Source organism: Emydura macquarii, unplaced genomic scaffold, assembly GCF_026122565.2.
Source record: "Emydura macquarii macquarii isolate MOO-44397 ecotype Brisbane River unplaced genomic scaffold, CSIRO-AGI_Emac_v2 contig_318, whole genome shotgun sequence".
In the NCBI taxonomy this organism is placed as follows: Eukaryota; Metazoa; Chordata; order Testudines; family Chelidae; genus Emydura; species Emydura macquarii.
Genome location: NW_027130455.1, coordinates 3,025,044 through 3,044,322, shown reverse-complemented (window position 1 = coordinate 3,044,322; position 19,279 = coordinate 3,025,044). Strand labels below are relative to the sequence as shown.

The window sequence follows — 19,279 nt, the reverse complement described above, 5'->3', positions numbered from 1 at the left end:
TCAGTGGACCTTATGGTGGACATTCTGATGCCGGAAGGACCCCCACAAGTGATGCTACCCCTTATCAAGACCATTCAGGCCACAACAAAAACCCTGTGGCAAACACTCACCTCTATCCCACCCACACCTAAGGGGATAGAGAGGAAATACTTTGCCCCATCTAGAGGCCATGAGTATCTGTTCATCCCCCTGCAGCTGGGGTTTTTAGTAGTGTTGGCAGCGAACCAGAAGGAAAGGCAGGGACAGCAGCGCCCTTCTCTGAAATCCAGAAACTCAAAGCAGCTTGAATTCTTTGGTAGAAAGGTCTATTCCACCAAGGGTCTCCAGCTTCGAATTGCTAACCAACAAACAATTCTGAACTGTTACAACTTCAATTCATGGGACACCATGTTGAAGTTCAAGGATCTGCTTCCTGCCAACCCCAGGTCAGAGTTCGTGGCTATCATACAGGACAGCAAAGTGGTAGCGAGGACCACACTGCAAGCTGCCTTAGACCTGACCGATTCAGCCGCAAGAACAATGACCTTAGCAATTGCCATGAGGAGAAGCTCATGGTTGCAGGTGTCAGGCCCCTCTCTGGAGGTCCAGCAGACAATTCAAGACTTGCCCTTTGAAGGCTCAGGATTGTTCTCGGAGCAAATGGACTCCAAGCTCCACAGCCTTAAAGACTCCAGGGCAACGTTGAAGTCATTAGGCCTGCACACTGCCGCTTCACAGAGAAAGCACTTTAAGGCCCACCCAACTGCCTGCGCCATTTTACCTCTCACAGACCAGACTAGACTATTCAAGGAAGAGGGGCAGAAACAGCAGAAAGCCTTAGCTTCCTTCCAACCAAGGCGGGGTTCAACAAGGCAACCCTCCGGGTCTAAGCAGTCATTTTGAGGTTGTACCTGTGGTCGACTCATCAGGCAGATCTCTGATCCTTACCTCTGTTTTTTTTAATTGTCTATCCCACTTCTATCGGGCTTGGGCCCAGATAACCTCAGACAGGTGGATACTTCACTCAGTAGAGCTGGGATATTCTCTCCAGTTCTGCTTCTCCCCACTTTCCCACCTCCATCCCTCTCCAGGGACCCTTCTCACAAGCAACAACTTATATAAGGGTTGCAAACAATTCTGGGTGCAGGAGCAGTAGAGGAGGTCCCTCGGGAGCTATGGGGAAAGGATTTCTACTCCCGTTATTTTCTAATCCTAAAGGCCAAAGGAGGTCTCAGACCTATTCTCAACCTGCAAAACCTCAACAAATTCATGAAGAAATTGAAATTTTGCATGCTTTCCTTGGCTACCATTATTCCCTCTCTGGATCTGGGGGACTGGTACGCCGCCCTTGACTTGAAGGACGTGTATTTTCACATATCAATAATCCCTCCCCACAGAAGGTTCCTCAAATTCATAGTAGACTACTCCAATTACCAGTTTACAGTCCTCCCCTTCGGGTTGTCAGCGACTCCTTGAGTCTTCACCAAATGCATTGCGGTTGTCACCGTCTTCATGAGGTGAAACGGGGTTCAGGTGTTCCCATACCTGGACGACTGGTTGGTCAAGGGCCACTTCAAGGTCCAGATAGAGGCCCAAATATCCCTGATTCAAGCAATGTTCAGTAAGCTGGGGCTACTATTGAACATCCCCAAGTCAACCCTATCCCCCACTCAGAGGATAGAATTTATAGGAGCTATCCTGGACTCTGCCCAAGCCTGGGTGTTTCTACCAGAGTCTCGCTTTTGCAATATGGGCTCAATTGTAGAAGACCTCAGATACTTCCCTACCACGATAGCGCAGACTTACTTAAAGTTGCTTGGTCACATGGCCGTCTGCACCTACGTGGTTCAGCACAAGGCTTCAGCTCAGACCTCTCCAGATGTGGCTGGCATCAGTGTATCACCCAAACAGGGACAGTCTGAACAAGGTAGTTTCACTCCCTCCTCCTTCCCCCCTCCAGGGGGATTATCGAGTCCTTCCGGTGGTGGCTCAATCCAAGTGCAGTTAGTGCAAGAGTGCAAGACCACGTCCCCCATTGACTCTGGTCATGGACTCTTTGGAGCTGGGATGGGGAGCCCATCTAGGGACCCTCAGGACTGAAGGGCTTTGGTCCCAGTCGGCGCTCTCCCTCCACATCAACATCAGGGAGCTCAGAGCAGTTCATCTAACCTGCCAAACATTCTGTCCCCATCTGAAGGGAGAAGGTATATCAGTCATGACAGATAACACCACAGCAATATTTATATAAAGTAACAGACAAAGAGGAGCACTCTCCTCTCCCTTGTGCCACGAAGCCCTCACGTTGTGGGAGTTGTGCATGGCCCACATACACACTTATACATGTAGAAGTGTTTTACCTCCTGAGAGCCCAGGATGAGCTGGCGGACCATCTCAGCAGGACCTTCTACAACCATGAGTGGGCATTCATCTGGACATTCTGATCAGCTTTTCCAAAGGTGGGGAGTTCCCCAGGTAGACCTGTTCACGACAAGGCTCAACAGGTAATGTCAGCAGTTTTGCTCTTTCCTGAACCACGGTCTGGGATTGATAGATGCATTCTTCTTACCATGGGAGGGAAACCTGCTCTACATGTTCCTGCCATTCCTGATCATTCACAAGGTCCTGCTCAAGGTCAAGAGGGAAAGAGCATCTGTTATTCTGATAGTTCCAGCCTGGCCTCGAGAGCCCCTGGTGCTCAATGCTGCTGGAACTGTTGATAGCCACTCTCTCTGTCTTGGACTATTTGCTGCACTTGAAGCAGCTAGGCCTGGCAGCAGCAGGATCATTAAAAGTACACGTAGTAGCGATCTCTGCATTCCAACCAGAGATACATGGCCACTCAGTCTTTGTCAACCCGATGGTGGTCTGTTTTCTCAAAGGCCTGGATAGGATTTACCCACAGGTCCATCACCCGATACCTGCCTGAGACCTCAACTTGGTGTTCTCCAAGCTGACAACCCTTTGGTCCTAGCAGATGGCCCTCCAAGTAAACAAGGCCGTTAATGGAATCTGTCAGGGCAGTATGCCATACCCTAACCTCGGGTGCCCTGAAAGGAGCTAAAAAACCATTGTTTTATTCCAGCTTGAAAGGGCAGAGTTCTTATTTACCCACCCAGCATCCAATTCATTGGTGGTGCAGGAAGCCATAGAAAGATCCATGCGGCATCACCCCAAGGCAGCCCTATCAGACAAGGATGGTAAATGCCTTGATTTTCTGGGGAGGAAGGTATTTTCACTGACCAGCCTTCAATTCAGAATTGCTAACTACCAGGCCCTGTTAGCAAAATATGATTTCACAAATTATTCCATATTTCTGGAATTCGAGGGCAAACTTCCCCAGAGGACAGGGCTCAATTCAAAGCCTTCATTCATGAAGGCAAATTGGTGGCTAAGATTTTGCTCCAAATAATGGTGGATGCTGCATCCAGAGATACAAATTTACATCGGCACAGCTGCACCCCTGTAGCATATCAGGTAAAGTCACTCTAAGCTGATGCAGGGGGTGGGTGTGGAAGAGCTCTTCCACCATCTTAATAACTCCACCTCTGTGAGAGGCAGTAGCTATCTTGGTAGGTGAAGCTCTTTCGCTGACATAGCACTGTCTTCACAGGGGGGTTGAAGTCGGTATAACATTGCTCAGGAGTGTGGATTTTTCATGCCCCTGAGTGATGTAGTCATACTGAAGTAAGTATATAGTGTGTAGACCAAGTCACAAACAACTTGATAAGACAAGTCACTCTCAGACCACAGTCAAGGTCTGCCTTTCCCTACTAGGCCATGTGGCCTTATGTACTTACATAACACTGTTTGCCAGGCTCCACTTCCATTATCTACAAGCCGAGTTGTGGTCTGTTTATGAATAACACTGTAATAATTCCCGAAAAAGTCATAGCTTCTCTAGTTTAATGGACAGAACAGGTGTGTATAGGAGTCCCTTTCCTTACACCCTCACCTGATGTGACCATTATCACAGATGCATCTCTCATATGTTGGGGAACCCACATGAACAAACATACTGCATAGGGCACTTGGACTCTTAGGAGGCCAGGATGCATATCAGCCTTACCAGAGAGTGGTACATCTAGCCTGCAGTGCATTTCTTTGTACTGCTCAAGAGCAGCTCTGGGCCAAGGCTCTTCTGGATGAACCACCTCAGGTATGCCTTTCCTCCCATCACAGTGATACCACAGGTCCTACGAAAGATTCACCACAGCAAAGCTCAGCTCATTCTTATCACGCCCAACTGGCCCAGACAGTTTTGATTTTCGGACCTTCTATGAATGTCAGCCCAACCTCCCATCGGCATCTGACCTTTTCTGGATTTATTGACTCGAGAATGGCAAGGTTAGACACTCCAACCCAAGTTCTCTTCATCTCATAGCTTCACCTCCATATTTGGATGGGTGTCAGACCTGGAACATTCACATTCGGAGTTCGTTCAGTCTATTCTTAATCAAAATAGAAAGGACTCCACCAGAAAAAGCTGTCCGGCCAAATGCAGACATTTCTCCACCTGGATACAGCAGAACCGGTTATCCCCCGAATCCACTCACTCTCAAGATGTCTTTCTATTAGCTCATTGTTATCAACTAGTGCATATTCGTCACCAGAGGGGGTGAGGATCCACTCCACTAGAGCACAAGCGACTTCTACAGTGTCTCTTTGAGACATACCTATACTGGACATTTGGATGGCTACCTGGAGCTCCAAACATTACATGATAGTCCAGACCTCTTTTACAGATGCAGATTCAAGGACAACAGTGTTACTGACATCTATACCAAATGCATCCTCACACCCCCTCCTTGTTTGACAACTGTTTACCAGTTGCCCACACGTGGAATGCACACAGGGAACAGCACTCAAAAAAGAAATGGAGGTTACTTTCCTGTAACTGGAAGTTTTTCAGGATGTGTGGTCCCTATGTGTATTCCACTTTACACCTTCCTTCTCCTCTGTTGTGGTTCATGATAGGATTCAGGGTAAGAAAAAACTGAGAAGGCATTGGTCTGCATGACACCTTCTTATACTCTTAGTTTGGAGGATGAGGAGAACAACTATGTACATGTGAACCAACAGACACTACTTACTAGAAATATCCAATCTCAGGTGGATAGCATGCATGCATATCCATGTATGGAATACAGATAGGGATCACACATCTTGAAAAACCTCCAGTTACAGGTAAATAATCTCCATTTTTCAAATCAGACCACCAGTTTAGATTAATATGATCAGCTCTAAACAATTTCTGTTATGTAATTAATAAAATAGTATAATAGGACTTTAAAATATGAACCAAATATTGTATGAAAATTCTTTAAACTACTTTATCATCAATATCATCATATGAGGAACTGCCAGATTTTGGTGGGTAGTTCTGCTTCTCTGATCCAATCTGGCTAAATTCCTTTGTAGAGTAATGTTGAATAATAAATGAGAGAAAATAATACTTTCCATGCTTTGTTAAAGTGTGTAACTAATTGTCTGTGGATGGGAGAAACCAGGATCTGGAATAGAAATGAGGGCTAGACCAAAAACACAGGGGCACCTTTAAAGGAAATTAAATAAGGATTTTTAGTATGTGGCCGTAGTGTGCAAACACAGCAGCAACACTGGCACAGAAATAGAAAATTCACAGCGAAGACTGACACTCCATCATTAATTTGTTCCTTTATATATTGGCATGCGCATTTTATAAGTCCATATCAGTGCATGATCTTGCATACGAAGTATATTTCAACTTTGATGTGACAGGAAGATGTATGGATGGAATGTCTGCTCTAAATCTAGATCTCCCTGGCCAGTTTAGATTTCAATATTAAGTTTAGTACCTCCCTACTGGAAACAAGTTATATTGGACATGCCCATATGTCCCAAGAAAACCAAAACACTAACAGGTTCCCTGTCATGGTGCCTAGTGTGGAAAATTCTTCCTGACATCATATTAGGTGATTGGTTGAACACTGTGTAGTAACAATACTTGCTGTAGAAAAGATTGGTGCATATCTGAGTTTGATATTTTTATGTGCACTTTCAAAGCAATCCTAATGTATGTGATATGGAGAGAAAGGTGGTAATTTATCACAATCCCTAATAGCGTTCTCTTTCATTTTATAAATATTTAATATGACTAAGAAGTTGCTAGTGGTAATCTTGATATGGCTTCAGTATTTGTGTGAATGATGTCTGTGAGTGCCAACCCCAGCTTTTGAGAAAGTTACTTTAAAAACATTGGTTCCCAAAGTGGTTTTTGGAATACTAGTTGTCTGCAGAATCTGATCACATAGTGGTGGTTCTTTCCTTACTGTTTACCCCGATAAACTGAAAAGCAGCTAAAAAAATAATTTTCTTAATTTAACTTTGCAAAATATACAGTTGCTGTGGTTGCGCAGCAGTGATGCTATTCAATTGTCAATGGGAGGGAAAGTGGTCCTCGAGACAATCTCTTTCAAAATTGGTCCATGTAAAGAAAAAATTGGGGAAGCCCTCATATTACTTAAAATTCTGATAGTCTCTACTGTCTGATCTGTCTTTAATGATTTACTGATTAGCTGATTAATATTCATTGCTGGGATAGTTAGCACCATACCAAGTTACTTGATTCTGCATGAGATTCAGTTGTTTTTGTTTTGAAAGATTTTAAGTCCAATCTAAACAAGTGATTCATTTAATAAAGTAGAAGGGTAAAAGGGAAAGCATAGTTCCTATGGAAAGATACTTTAAAACACAAGGGGCTAGATTTTGATACCCTTACATTGAAAAGTTCCTTTCACAGCCATTGTTCCCATTCGGATCAATGAGACAGATTCTGGAGAAAGCGCTAATGGTTTCAGAATCTGGCCTATAGTAAGGCAGGGAAAGAATGACTGAAGGTTTTTGCTAATAGTTTTGAATTTTGCTTTTGCTGTGTAGTTTTTCTAATCTCTGTTTTAGACTTTGTGTACTCTAGCACAAGATTGTTGTGAATACATGAGACTCTGTTTAACTCCCTGGTTTGTTTTGTCTCAGTCACATTGATCAAACAACAACATGGCAGGACCCTAGAAAGGCGATACTTTCCCAGATGAATGTTACAGCACCAACCAGTCCTCCAGTGCAACAGAACATAATGAATTCAGCATCAGGTAAGCAAATACACACACACATATATAGATATATATTTATGTTTCCAAGAAAGGCATTACAATTTTGACAGAATTTCAATTTGTACAACTCTCAATCCCTGCCCCTACAAATATCTTTCTGCTAATTTAGAAAAAGTATTTTTCTTTCATTTTGAAATGTAAATGCCTAAATCTTGATGCCTTAAGCAAGTGGATGATGTGAGCTGAAGAGAGAATGAATTTGTAACGTCAGCAGAAGTGTAATTTAATTTTTGTTATGCTTTTTAAAATGGAGGATTCCAACATTTTAAGAGACAGACACTTCTATTTTAATTTGTTCCAATAAAACATCCAGTTGGATGAAGTGGTAAGCAGAATCAGAGTAAACTAAATCTCCCTCCTAAATATTAAATATGTTGTTTTATTTTATTTCTCCCTTTGGTGGTGTGCTTCCCCATATCGTCTGCCTTTTTGAATTTGTTCTCCCCACCCCGCTATTTCGCTCACATCTGCTTTTGAAGATCTCCTTACCTTTCTTCTTTCCTCCCCACAAAAAGAAGAAAAGTCCTTTTGCAGAGGAAATGCAAGATTTACCTTCTCCTTCCACCATTCCTAAGGTCCCATGTTATGGTGACTGTTCATTTAGCTGATGGAGAACCAGATCTGTCTTCTCCTGGAGCTTGTCAACACTGCCATTTCAGCTAGCTTGTGGAGCATCATTAGAGAGCAACAGAAAGTGCTCACTCCTATGGGTTAAAATTCACTATTTTCCAAGTGCTCCCTGGCCCTGCTACTTTAAAGAGCAAGCAAATCTTCTTGGTCCCATTGCTAATTTGTGACAACCATTGTGGTTTTCCTGCTGCTTCTTCTCCAAGTCTAATTTTATTTTGTCTTCCTCTCCATCACTGCCACAGCCTCACGATCATGCTTGTACCTCTTTGGTCCTCTGCATATAGATTCATATATTCCAAGACCAGAAAGGACCATTGTGATCACCTAGTCTGACTTCCTGTATAACATCTGCCATAGAAATTGCCCAAAATAATTCCTAGAGCACAGCTCTTAGAAAAACATCCCGTCTTGATTTAAAAATTGTCAGTAATGGAGAATTCACCATGATCCTTAGTAAATTGTTCCAGTGGTTAATTAATTTCACAGCTAAAAATGTATGCTTTATTTCCAGTCCGAATTTGTCTAGCTTCAACTTCCAGCAGTTGGATCATGTTTTACCTTTCTTTGCAAGATTGAAGAGCCCATTATTAAATATATGTTCTCCATATAGAAACTTACAGATTGTAATCAAATTACCCGTTAGCCTTCTCTTTGTTATGCTAAATAGGTTGAGTCTATTGCAGTAAAACATGTTTTCTAATCTTTTAATCATTCTTACGGCTATTCTTTGAACCTTCTCCTTCATCCTTCTTGAATTGTGGATACCAGAACTACATACACTATTCCAGCAGCAGTCGCACCTGTGCTGAATAGAGGTTAAATATCCTCTCTTCTTCTGCCCAAGATTCCTGTTTATATGAGCTTGCATGTGGTTCTCTGCTTAGACAAACTTGTATCTCTTTTATGCTGCTGCATACACATTACACAGACAGCAATAAAAGATTAACAGGCATAAGATGCAATTGGGTAGTTCGTGGCTTTGACTTTTGGAGGTGAGGCAAGTCAAGCCATTGTCTTGACTTACTGCCAGTTAGAGTGATATTTTACCCCCTTGCCTGAGTTCAGTTGGAGTTCCCCCATCCCTGAAACAAGGGAAGAAATGTTGGATAGGTTTAAGGAGGTCATGGCTGAGTGCAGTTAAAATCCCAGGATTTCTGTTATCTGAAAAGATAATCTAACTCAGCCATGACTTTTCCATTAATATATGGAATGTATGATAGGAAACTTACAGCTACAGACATGATTCCCCTCCAGGATTCTTTCCCTGATGACTTCAGAAGAATAGGGAATGGGAGAAATGGGGCATTCCCACTATCACAACCCTAACTTATTTGTCTCCTTACTTACACCAGAGAACTAGATTTTCATTGCCGAAGCATCAACCATGCTGTTCTATATTCTAAGGTGTCTTTAAAAATTTTCTTCTGACCTTATTGCAGAGATTGAGAGGAAGAAAGTGATGGTGATATTCAGTTAAGTGGCACACAATACAGACTTAAAACAAACTTTAAAATTGATCTTTCTCTCTCTTACCTTCCCTCCCCTTCTTCCTCCTGCCGCCATGATGAGCTTTAGCAAAAATTGTTTTTTTAACTCGATATTTATTGAGGGGGCAATCTATAAAGCCTCTGTAATATAGTCAGTCTGTTAACACACTCAAGCATGTTCCAAGAGGAACTGGTAAAATTCAAAGCAAAACGAACAAAATGCAGATTAGTTAGGGACCTTAGTAAGTCAATCTTGCTGTGGGCAGCATAGAGGGAAACTAAAAAAGGCATGAGTGGTTATGTCTCATACTGTTGCGAAAATAACCTTGTTTAATGCAAATCCATGAATTTTCATAACTTAGTCTGTTTGGGGTTTTGTAATTGATCTGCAATGCAAAAAAGCCTTGCCTAGTAAATTCTGACTCCAAAATCTGATTTTGATCAACTTTGTAAAGAAGCTATGTAAAAAATTAACACAAGGTTCTTGTTTATTACCAAAAAAGATTGTCATATTTTTGTCTGATCTGACTATTAATCTTAGAAAATAAGATGCCAAATAAACACTTCAGCTGACGTAATTTTTTTATTTAACCCTTTTAATTCACCTGCACAATTGATAGTTCCTAAATCACCTTGTGTTTAACAGAAGTACATTGTGAGAGAATTGAACTGTAGGACTGCATTCATTGTATATTGATGCTACTGCTGATACCCAGTTTGACTGATTTAATGTACATGATGATTTAAAATAATGACAATAGATTTGTTGTTTTTACTAAAGCTTTCATATTTTGCCATGAATGTATAGTTCTGTTACTTTGTTGTTGAGTTCGGTAATTAATGCTTTCTTGAATGTCTGACTAAAGAGTGAGGGAAATGAAAGGATGAAATGGGCAACAGTTAAGTATCTTCCCTTCAAAGGCAAAGATTGTTTTTCTGTGTTAGTACAGCACATAGGACAATGGGACCTCAAGCTTTTGGTTGCTATCATAATATAAATATTTACTATTACTAGTCATAATGATCTTAAAAGTTTTTTCTTAAGTATCCTAATTTGAATAGTTATCCTCAGGAGTTGGTTTGTAAGGGTGGAAAGTAAAGTTATTGATGCTTTGATGCCAGAATTTGGGATTTGCGGGCATGAATGTTGTTACTGGCAGTGAAATGTGATCTAATGCTGCGTGTTCCAGAGATCTTGGTACCCTTTAAAAGATGGTTAGGCAGATGGCCACACTCTTCCTGGTCTGAGCTTTCACCAAGTAACCTACCTAAATTTCTTGAATCATGCCAGTGGGAAGGTACACTGCAATAATAAGATTTGCTATTTAATCTTCCTATATCTAATTGAGCTAAATGAAGTAATTGAAAATTCACCATCTCATCAACAATGGGAAGAAATAACTTGCTTTTATATGTTGTCTATTTACTAGTAGAGATTGGTCTTTACATTTGTTTTTGGTCTCTTATGTAACATTGAAAGCCATACAGATTGACAGTTCTAAAGAAAAAACTGCTGGTCTCTTATTAAAATGATGTAAGGTGCTCAGGTATCTTAGTGAGATACAGATACAGTAGAACCACAGAGTTTGAACACCAGAGTTACGAACTCACCGGTCAACCACACACCTCATTTGGAACCGGAAGTACGCAATCAGGCAGGAGCAGAGACGGAGGGCAAAAAAAGAAAAGCAAATTTAGTACAGTACTGTGTTAAACGTAAACTGTTTAAATAAAAAAAAAAAAAGTTTTAATAAAAAAGATTGGGCAAGGTAAGGAAACTGTTTCTGTGCTTCTTTAAATTAAATTAAGATGGTTAAAAGCAGCATTTTTCTTCTGCATAGTAAAGTTTCAAAGCTATATGAAGTCAATGTTCAGTTATAAACTTTTGAAAGAACAGTTTTGTTCAGAGTTACGAACAACCTCCTCCATTCCCGAGGTGTTCGTAACTCTGAGATTCTGCTATATAAACTTCAAAATAAAAATATCCATGTCTTTCCTACGCTATCACAGTTGATATAATTGTGGTGTGAAAGATTTTGCACAAAGAAAGTGTACAAGTAATAAAATTGTATCATTACTTTTACCCATCAGGCTACTCTATTTGCCCTCTTCAGCCAGCAAAGAAATTCCCTATTTAACTTGACAGATTTTTATTTTAATACTGTCTATCGATTCCATCAGTGTGCTGTCTCTCCCCCCCTTGCCCTCCTCTCTCTCCACCCAAGGCATTAATTTTCATGGGTGGCATTTGGTAGAAATCCTGAAATCTTAAAGCTAGCCATTTTAAGTGACTGTTAAATTAGTTCAGAATTTAGAAACAAAAATGGCCATGTGAGAGAGGCAGACAGAAGCAAACCTACAGTTCATGATATTGTGTACACTGCTTTTGTAAACACTTGATATTAGATGTCCTTCGCCAGGAAACTCAAGAAGAAAGAGTGTGAGAGAGAATCCTACAATGGGCTTCATTTATTTAGTGGTGTCCCTCTCATTTTGGGAACTTGTCATGAAATTTAGCCATGGCAGGTTCATGGCTCTAGTGAGTGTCTCATGATAGAAAATGGATATTTGAAAAGAATTGGGGTAGAGGAAAAAGGGTTCCTGCAATATGTTTTGCTTTTTCTTATGTAACAATTAAGATGAATGATGTAAAAAGTTATTTCATGTGCATCTTTTTAGACTGCTTCCCATGTAGTGTTGGACCTCTTGGTTGGCTTGGACTATTTGATATTACAAAGCACCTAAAAGTTCCTGGTTGATTGGATCATATAGTTGGCTGTCTGACAGTTATAGACAGTTATAAAAGGAAACTGCTCCATTGTGACCCTTGTGAATTATTCAGAAATTTTTATTTAAAAATAAACCTTCAACGTGTTTTATAAGACCACTATCTGGATTAGCTAACTTTTACTACTAGAGTTTAGCTGTTGCTTTAGTTTAGGACAGTTTGTGGTCTTATCGGCTGTTTGGTTTTAATTTCTTTATTATAAAGAAGTTAGCAGATGTAAGTATTATGTATTTACCTCTTCTTGCTGTAAGTATCACCTTTAGTAGAAATAAGGCTTGTCCCTTTCCTGCCCTATTCATCTCTATTTAAAAATTAAGCATTGTAAGATTTACTTACTGTACGCTGATGAAACTTGCAACATTATTCCTTGTTTGATATGCTTTCTGCCCTCTTTTTTCCTACCCCTTCCTTTGTCTGGCAACTGCATGTTCTGTGTTTGTTTAATTTATACCCTCAGTTCTTAAGGGCAGGGACAGAATCTTTTAAAAAAGCGCACACAAAAAACCCCAATAACTTTGAAGTATTATGTATTCATGCAGAGTGATGGCATGATATATTTAGATATAAAGATACATTTTATCAGTACACTCTGTAAAAGATATCTTGTGTTTTGGAATTGGAATCTAGTTTTTTGAGAACTGTGTCCAAATAGTGCCAAAGTTAACAAAGATTAAAAGAACAGGGAGAGTGCTCATTTCTATTGCTTCGGGATGTTATTTGCATAGGGAAGGCATTTGTGATCAAATATTTTATATTGGATAAAGCAGTCATTAAAATTGTCAATATTTAATCTGAAAAGAAATAATATGTACTCTGTACAATACAATACACAGTGAGAATTTCAAAAGCACTCAGCATTGGCATATCTCTGCTCCCATTGAAATCAGTGGACTTCTATAATTATATAGGAAATATAATTGATACTTTCAGCTCTTCCGTCTGCTCCGATGTGTGTGTCTGCTGTCTATCTCTTCTCCACCCTTTGAATTTTCCACCCAGTGAATGGCTCAATAATCATTCTACTACTGCTCAGTCAGCTGCAGAATGAAAGTGACACGATTCTATTCAATTTCACAGTTGTTCAGAAAACTAAATAGCAATGGAAGCAGATAGGACTCTGGTTAATTTTCGCTTTGCAGTTTGGCAAAGCTATGAGCGACAGCAGAGGCATGGGAGCTCTTTACAGACGCAAGAAGAAAGTACTGTGCTAGCAACATTTTTATAGAATGAAAGTTTAGTTTCTGCAGAAGTTGATGGCACTTCCCAAGGAAGGTTTCCTCCTCTACAGCCAAGTGGGCAAGCACATTTTTTTTTCAAACTCTGTTATTAGCTATCCTGTTAATCTAGAAATGAAACTCTACTCATGGCTCTCTTGGTCTGGGACTAATGGACTGATCTTCACTCCCTTGTCCACACAGGCAGATGGACTGCTCATCTATTGGAGTTTTGTTTCCAAGTCATCTCACTGTTAGGAACTACCTGCCCCAAACACTCAAGTGCAGTAGAACATGTCATTTCCATCCAGTAGGATGTGGACTTCTCTGATCTTCATCATAGTCATCGGAATTTGAATCGTTTTGCCTGTACTACTGCCAGCTGCCATCTCCTGGCTCTAGGGTTAGGGGATAGTGAGATCTTCCTTACCTGGAATCTGGTCACATGGGGATGCATGAATTAAGAGGTGTGGGAGAAGCAAGATTGGTTCAGTGGTGATGATGCTAGTCTGGGGCTTGAGACCTATTTTCCAGTTCCCTGCTGTGCTACAGAGTTCCTGTGTGATTTTGGGCAAGTCACTTCACCTTCGACTCTAGCAGACAGGTTCATTCCTCGGGCTTCAGAATTCTGGTGCACAGATCCCATTAATGGTAGGCATGGGTATTTTCCATATCTGTAAACAGTATTTTTGTAAGTGGCACACCCCCACCAATAGCCCATAAGGAAGGCTGAGTAGCTTTCTGTTAATTAAATAGTGACTTGAATGTTATACATTTTATGTGTTTAGCTAGTTGCTGAGGTCAGACTGTGTGTTTGGGGCAGGTTTCTTCTGAGAGAAGACAGTCTTGGAGCCATAGCTCCAGCAATGGAGCAGTCCACCTTCTTGTCCAGAGAAGGCGGTGCAGAGCAGCTAGTTGGCACCAGAATGGAGGAGTTTTAAGAAGAAGCACAGTTTAAATGGAAGCTTCTTGAGTCCTGGACTATTTCTATGTGCTTGTACAGCACCTAGCACAATGGAGCCCTGATCCCGATTGAGACCTCTGAGTGCAAATAAATATTAATGTGTTCTTAAAAAATTCTCAAAAACTGTTCTCTTAAGATTTAGCAAAAATCTTTATTTTCCCACAACTATAACTTTCCACAGTAACCGGAGTCTAAAACAAAATGACAGGGAAGGGTTATTCCCATGTTAAACTGATAAAATATATGCTGGGGGTTTTTTTGTGACTTGACTTACCTGTGTCATAAGTTTAAAGTGATTGTGTATGCATACCTGTCAGTTCTGTGCTATGTAGCACTTTTAAAATCTTAGCCAAGCACTTATCAGCCAATTAGTAGATTGTTCTTATTGGCATTTTGTTGCATGTTACATTGGAGAGCAAGGGAAGAAGAGGCTGAGTCCTTATGGCTCTTGAAAGAAGTTCTGTTTAATTTTAACTTTATTCTTGAAATTTGTGGCACAGGTACCAAGAACCGTGTATACGTGCCCCTTTTTATTGTTTAAATCCAAAGAAATAAGTGTCTAAATCACTTACATACTTCCAAAAATCCCACCCTAAGTTAAATAAATGTATGTTCCCACATGTTCCCAGAGTCCTGCACTTTGGACGGAAGAATCCCATGCACAGCTGCAGACTGGGGACCAACGAGCTAGGCAGCAGTTGTGCAGAAAAGGACCTGGGGTTTACAGTGGATAAGAAGCTGGATATGAGTCAGCAGTGTGCCCTGGTTGTCAAGAAGGCTAATAGCATATTGGGCTGCATTAGCAGGAGCATTGCCAGCAGATCGCGGGAAGTGATTATTCCCCTCTATTCAGCATTGGTGAGGCCTCATTTGGAGTATTGTGTCCAGTTTTGGGCCCCTCACTACAAAAAGGATGTGGAGAAGTTGGAGAGAGTCCAGTGGAGGGCACCAAAAATGATTAGGGGGCTGGAGCACAAGACTTATGAGGAGAGGCTGAGGGAACTAGGCTTGTTTAGTCTACAGAAGAGAAGAATAAGGGGAGATTTGATAGCAGCCTTTAGCTACCTGAAAGGGGGTTCCAGGGAGGATGGAACTAGGCTGTTCTCAGTGGTGGCAGATAACAGAACATGGAGCAACAGTCTCAAATTGCAGTGGGGGAGATCTAGGTTGGATATTAGAAAGAAGTTTTTCACTAGGAGGGTGGTGAAGCACTGGAATGGGTTAACTAGAGAGGTGGTGGAATCTCCATTTTTAGAGGTTTTTAAGCTGCGGCTTGACAAAATCCTCGCTGGGATTATTTAGCTGAGATTATTCCTGCTTTGAGCAGGGGGTTGGACTAGATGACCTGCTGAGGTCCCTTCCAACTCTATGATTCTATGTGGCAGCTACATTACAAAGGCGGAAGATTACATAGTCCTAGCCTCAAAGAGCTTACAGTCTAACTAAAGAAAATACAGATGAATGATTGCAGGGAGGGAATGTGGTAAAGTATAGGTGAGAACTAGTAGGGTTCAGGAACTGTGTTCTAGTGGGATCTCTCCACCCCATATTCTATCACTTGGGAGTTGATGGGCCAGAGAAGACCCTTAGATTTCCTCATTCAGGCATGGTCCCTGGATTCTGCTACATGGAAAATTAATTTTAACTAGTTGGTGTTTGATAAATTTCGAGATAACATGCACATGCCTACCTCCTGGAAGAGGGACATGACATGACCCTCCCTGTCTCCTTCAGCCTCTCTCTATTTGTGTTTCTTCAGGTTTATTTTCTCTTCCTCTACTTTCTCATCACTTTTTCTCTCCCTCCCTGCAGTATCATGGCTTGCGTCTGCTGCAGCCCATAGCACTTTTGCAGTGATGGAGGGTGATTCCAGTAAATGTTGCTCTGCTGCTTTTGCTGGAGGAGCAGCAAAATAAAACTTCCAAAGAATCATGTCAGTTTCATACTGCTGCTGGGCCTTACCTACCAGACAAATTTTCACCATTAGAAGAAGAGAACTACTTTCTACCCTGATATTGTTTCAGGTGCTTATGCTGGTTTCATTCTGGCAGGCTTGATTTATTGCTGGTTTTGTATTCTAAAAATCCTTTGTCCTGAATGGACCCTAGCAAAGGAATAAATGCCAAAACATATTAAAAGACACAAAAGTTATAAAAATGAAACTCCAGATCTTTAATAAAATGGCAGAAATGCTTTATAATCTCATTTGTATGATTTCCTCATTCCCCTTCTCTGCCCTCCTCCCAGGATTGTTAGACATGAGCTTGAAACTATTTGTTTCATCTACTGTTTTACATGTAAAATGTTGGGATTTTTTTTTTAATTTATTTAGAGCTATTTTTGAGCTGGAGCAAACAAGAGCCTACCATGAATTCCTTCCTTCTATATTGCAGGCCCACTCCCTGATGGATGGGAACAAGCCATGACCCAGGATGGAGAAATTTACTACATAAACCATAAGAACAAGACCACATCTTGGCTAGACCCAAGGCTTGACCCACGCTTTGGTAAAAGTTCATCTCACTTAAGAATTTTTTTATTCACTTTAGTTTCAGTTCACTTTAGAAATTTTCTTTTTGCAGGCACACTTTGGAATATTTTTATCAGTAAGATAAAATACTTTGATTTGAATCACATACACCCTAATTAAATCCTTCAAAAATAAGTATAAATTTATATTATCTCTTTCATCTAAATCTTTGATGCCAGGGGTCAGCACTTCAATAATTGCTTCGTAGGGCTCCCAATTTTTGTGGCATCCAGGAATTACTTGACCAGAATAAAGCATTTGATCCAGGCTCTCTCTTCCCCTGCAATTGCAATTCTTTATCAAATAAAATGATCCTTCCAAAAGAAATATTTACCTTCGTTTGATATCCTAAAGAGGTCGTTGTCTAATAATAATAATCACGCTGTCAAAATGCATTTGAATCACACACCAGCTTATAATTCCAGCTTGCCACAGTGATGATCATGAGAAAGCTTTCAGTTTTTAAACAGTATTCAGAGAAATGTGTGATAGTGTTGCCTGTATCTAATCCTCTTATTTGAGGCATGGAAAATACTCGTCGGTTCCTATTTTAGTGAAAATAGAATTATTAAAATCTTTTTTTGTATGAAAATTAGAGGAGCTAATCTTTCACTTCTTTTGGTAATGTTACTTTTCAGGAATAAACTAAGAGAATGTTGTAAACATTGCAATAATGCAGTGGTTTTCAGACCTTTTAGGCTACATCCCCTGTCCAAATAATGTAGTCTACTGCAAATCCCCATCTGAGATAGGGTCATAATATACTTATGAAAACAGGGGGGGAGTCTGTAAAGGATAACATGATGCGTCGTTTGCCATTACAGGATTTTTCTCGTGTACCCCCTGATGTAAGCTCGCAAACCCCAATTTGAAATCAATAATGGAATATAGCTACAGAGTACAATGGATTGTCAAGATCACAGATACAGTTTAGATGCATCATAAAAATGGTTGCTGATCTGTACAGAATTTTAATAATTTTCTCAGATCATGATTTAACATTAAGGTACTCTTGATGTTTTGTTTTGTTTTGTTTTTGTTTCCTGGACAGCTTCATAATACTTTACAAAAAGTCTGCAAATTTTAATAGGTACATTAACTTTTCCTTGATTTGTTATCCAAGTAATTCACTATTTTCAGCTCCTTTGAGTGGATTTGTGAGGTATTTTTTCAGAGCAATGGAAAAACCGGTATAAAAAAGAGCAGATCATTGTGGTTTTCAAGCTTTAGTCTTGGACTCAGTGCAACTAAATGAAAACAGTGTGCAGATCACTGAGTAGGTCAGGCTGAGGGGATACAAAGCCTTTGAAGCTTTACAGGGGTTGACCTAACAACAACTATGAGCCCCTTTTGGGAGAGTCATTAACTCCATGAATGCCATATAAACACAATACTGGAAAACTCAAACTCAGCACTTCACTTTTTTTTTTAAAATGGCTGTTAGAAATTTCAGCTCCCACCCCCCCCAACTTTGTAATCCTAAATGTTTAAATATAAACATCCATCTGTTCTTATGAAAAGCACAGAATTGTCACAATTTGTTTATAAACTGCTGGCTGGCTTGTAAACAGGTTGAACCACTGTGCAACTTGAGTCAAAGGTGGGGCATATATGGGAGGCTGTCATCGTTGGCAGATATTCATGTTGGCCTTAATACTAGCCTTCTGAGTTGCAGACCTATTTGTGTGTTGCAAAAGCAGTGTGTTAGTCATTTGAACTTCAGAATCTACTTAATACCTGAATAAGGCTCTGTGGTTGAAACAGGAAGTAAAGTCATTTAGAAAAATAGTGTTGCCTTTTACAATGAAAGGAGGGATGCCCACTTTGTTGATCTAAGTAATCACCCTGGAAATGTATTTGGCTCTTCTTCCATGTATTGCTTCACAGTTTTGAATTATAAGAGCTTGGGTAGGCCAGCTAGAACTAAGAGAAAAAATGTTTTTAAGTAAGATGCATCTAATGTCTAAGAACTAATTTCAACTCCCATAAATAGTATTGCCTCAGTAGAAAGGTGGAACTACTTGTCTTGAGTGTACTGAAGGTCCATAAAACGTTAAGGCTATGGCAGTTAAATTGAAAGAGGGTAGAAATGTCCAAAAGATTGCATAAGGGTTTCTTACTGCATAGTTTCCCTTTTTGGGCCCACTGTGTATGCGTATCCCAGACAGGATTGAGTACGTGCCAAGGCTTTTTATTTTGTGGTTGGATTTTTAATCTGTTCCAGACCTTTTCAGTCAAAGAGCTCAAGTGTAACTGAAGGGGGCAGGAAAAGAGAAGAAGAAAAAAAAATGTGAGCTCCTCTGATCTAGAGTGACTGCAAATAGAGACAGGCTGCTTGCTGCTGTTGAGCTTGGAGGAGTTTTCCTCGAAATGTGAAGTTCTACACATTCTATTGTAGTTTATGTTTTTATCATCTGTGCCAAGAAAGTATAAAATCTTATTCTTGTTCCCTTTTCCGATATGAACTCCTCTGGCCACTCCAGCAGTGTACATACTGTAGTTTTGTTAGAGAGACAAGGTGGGTGAGGTAATACCTTTT

General features: G+C 40.5%; 1 protein-coding gene across 8 annotated transcripts in view; it reads left to right on the top strand.

Annotated features, from left to right (window-relative positions):
* YAP1 (Yes1 associated transcriptional regulator) overlaps positions 1-19,279 on the top strand; it is a 134,419-nt gene that overhangs the window by 53,914 nt on the left and 61,226 nt on the right. For 4 of the 8 annotated variants that reach the window (XM_067567828.1, XM_067567813.1, XM_067567820.1 and 1 more), the window contains exons 3-4: positions 6,991-7,106; positions 16,604-16,717. In XM_067567828.1, the coding sequence (XP_067423929.1) occupies positions 6,991-7,106; positions 16,604-16,717 (230 nt within the window). The remainder of the gene's footprint in view (positions 1-6,990; positions 7,107-16,603; positions 16,718-19,279) is intronic. The other 4 variants (XM_067567862.1, XM_067567846.1, XM_067567855.1 and 1 more) reach the window with 1 other exon arrangement.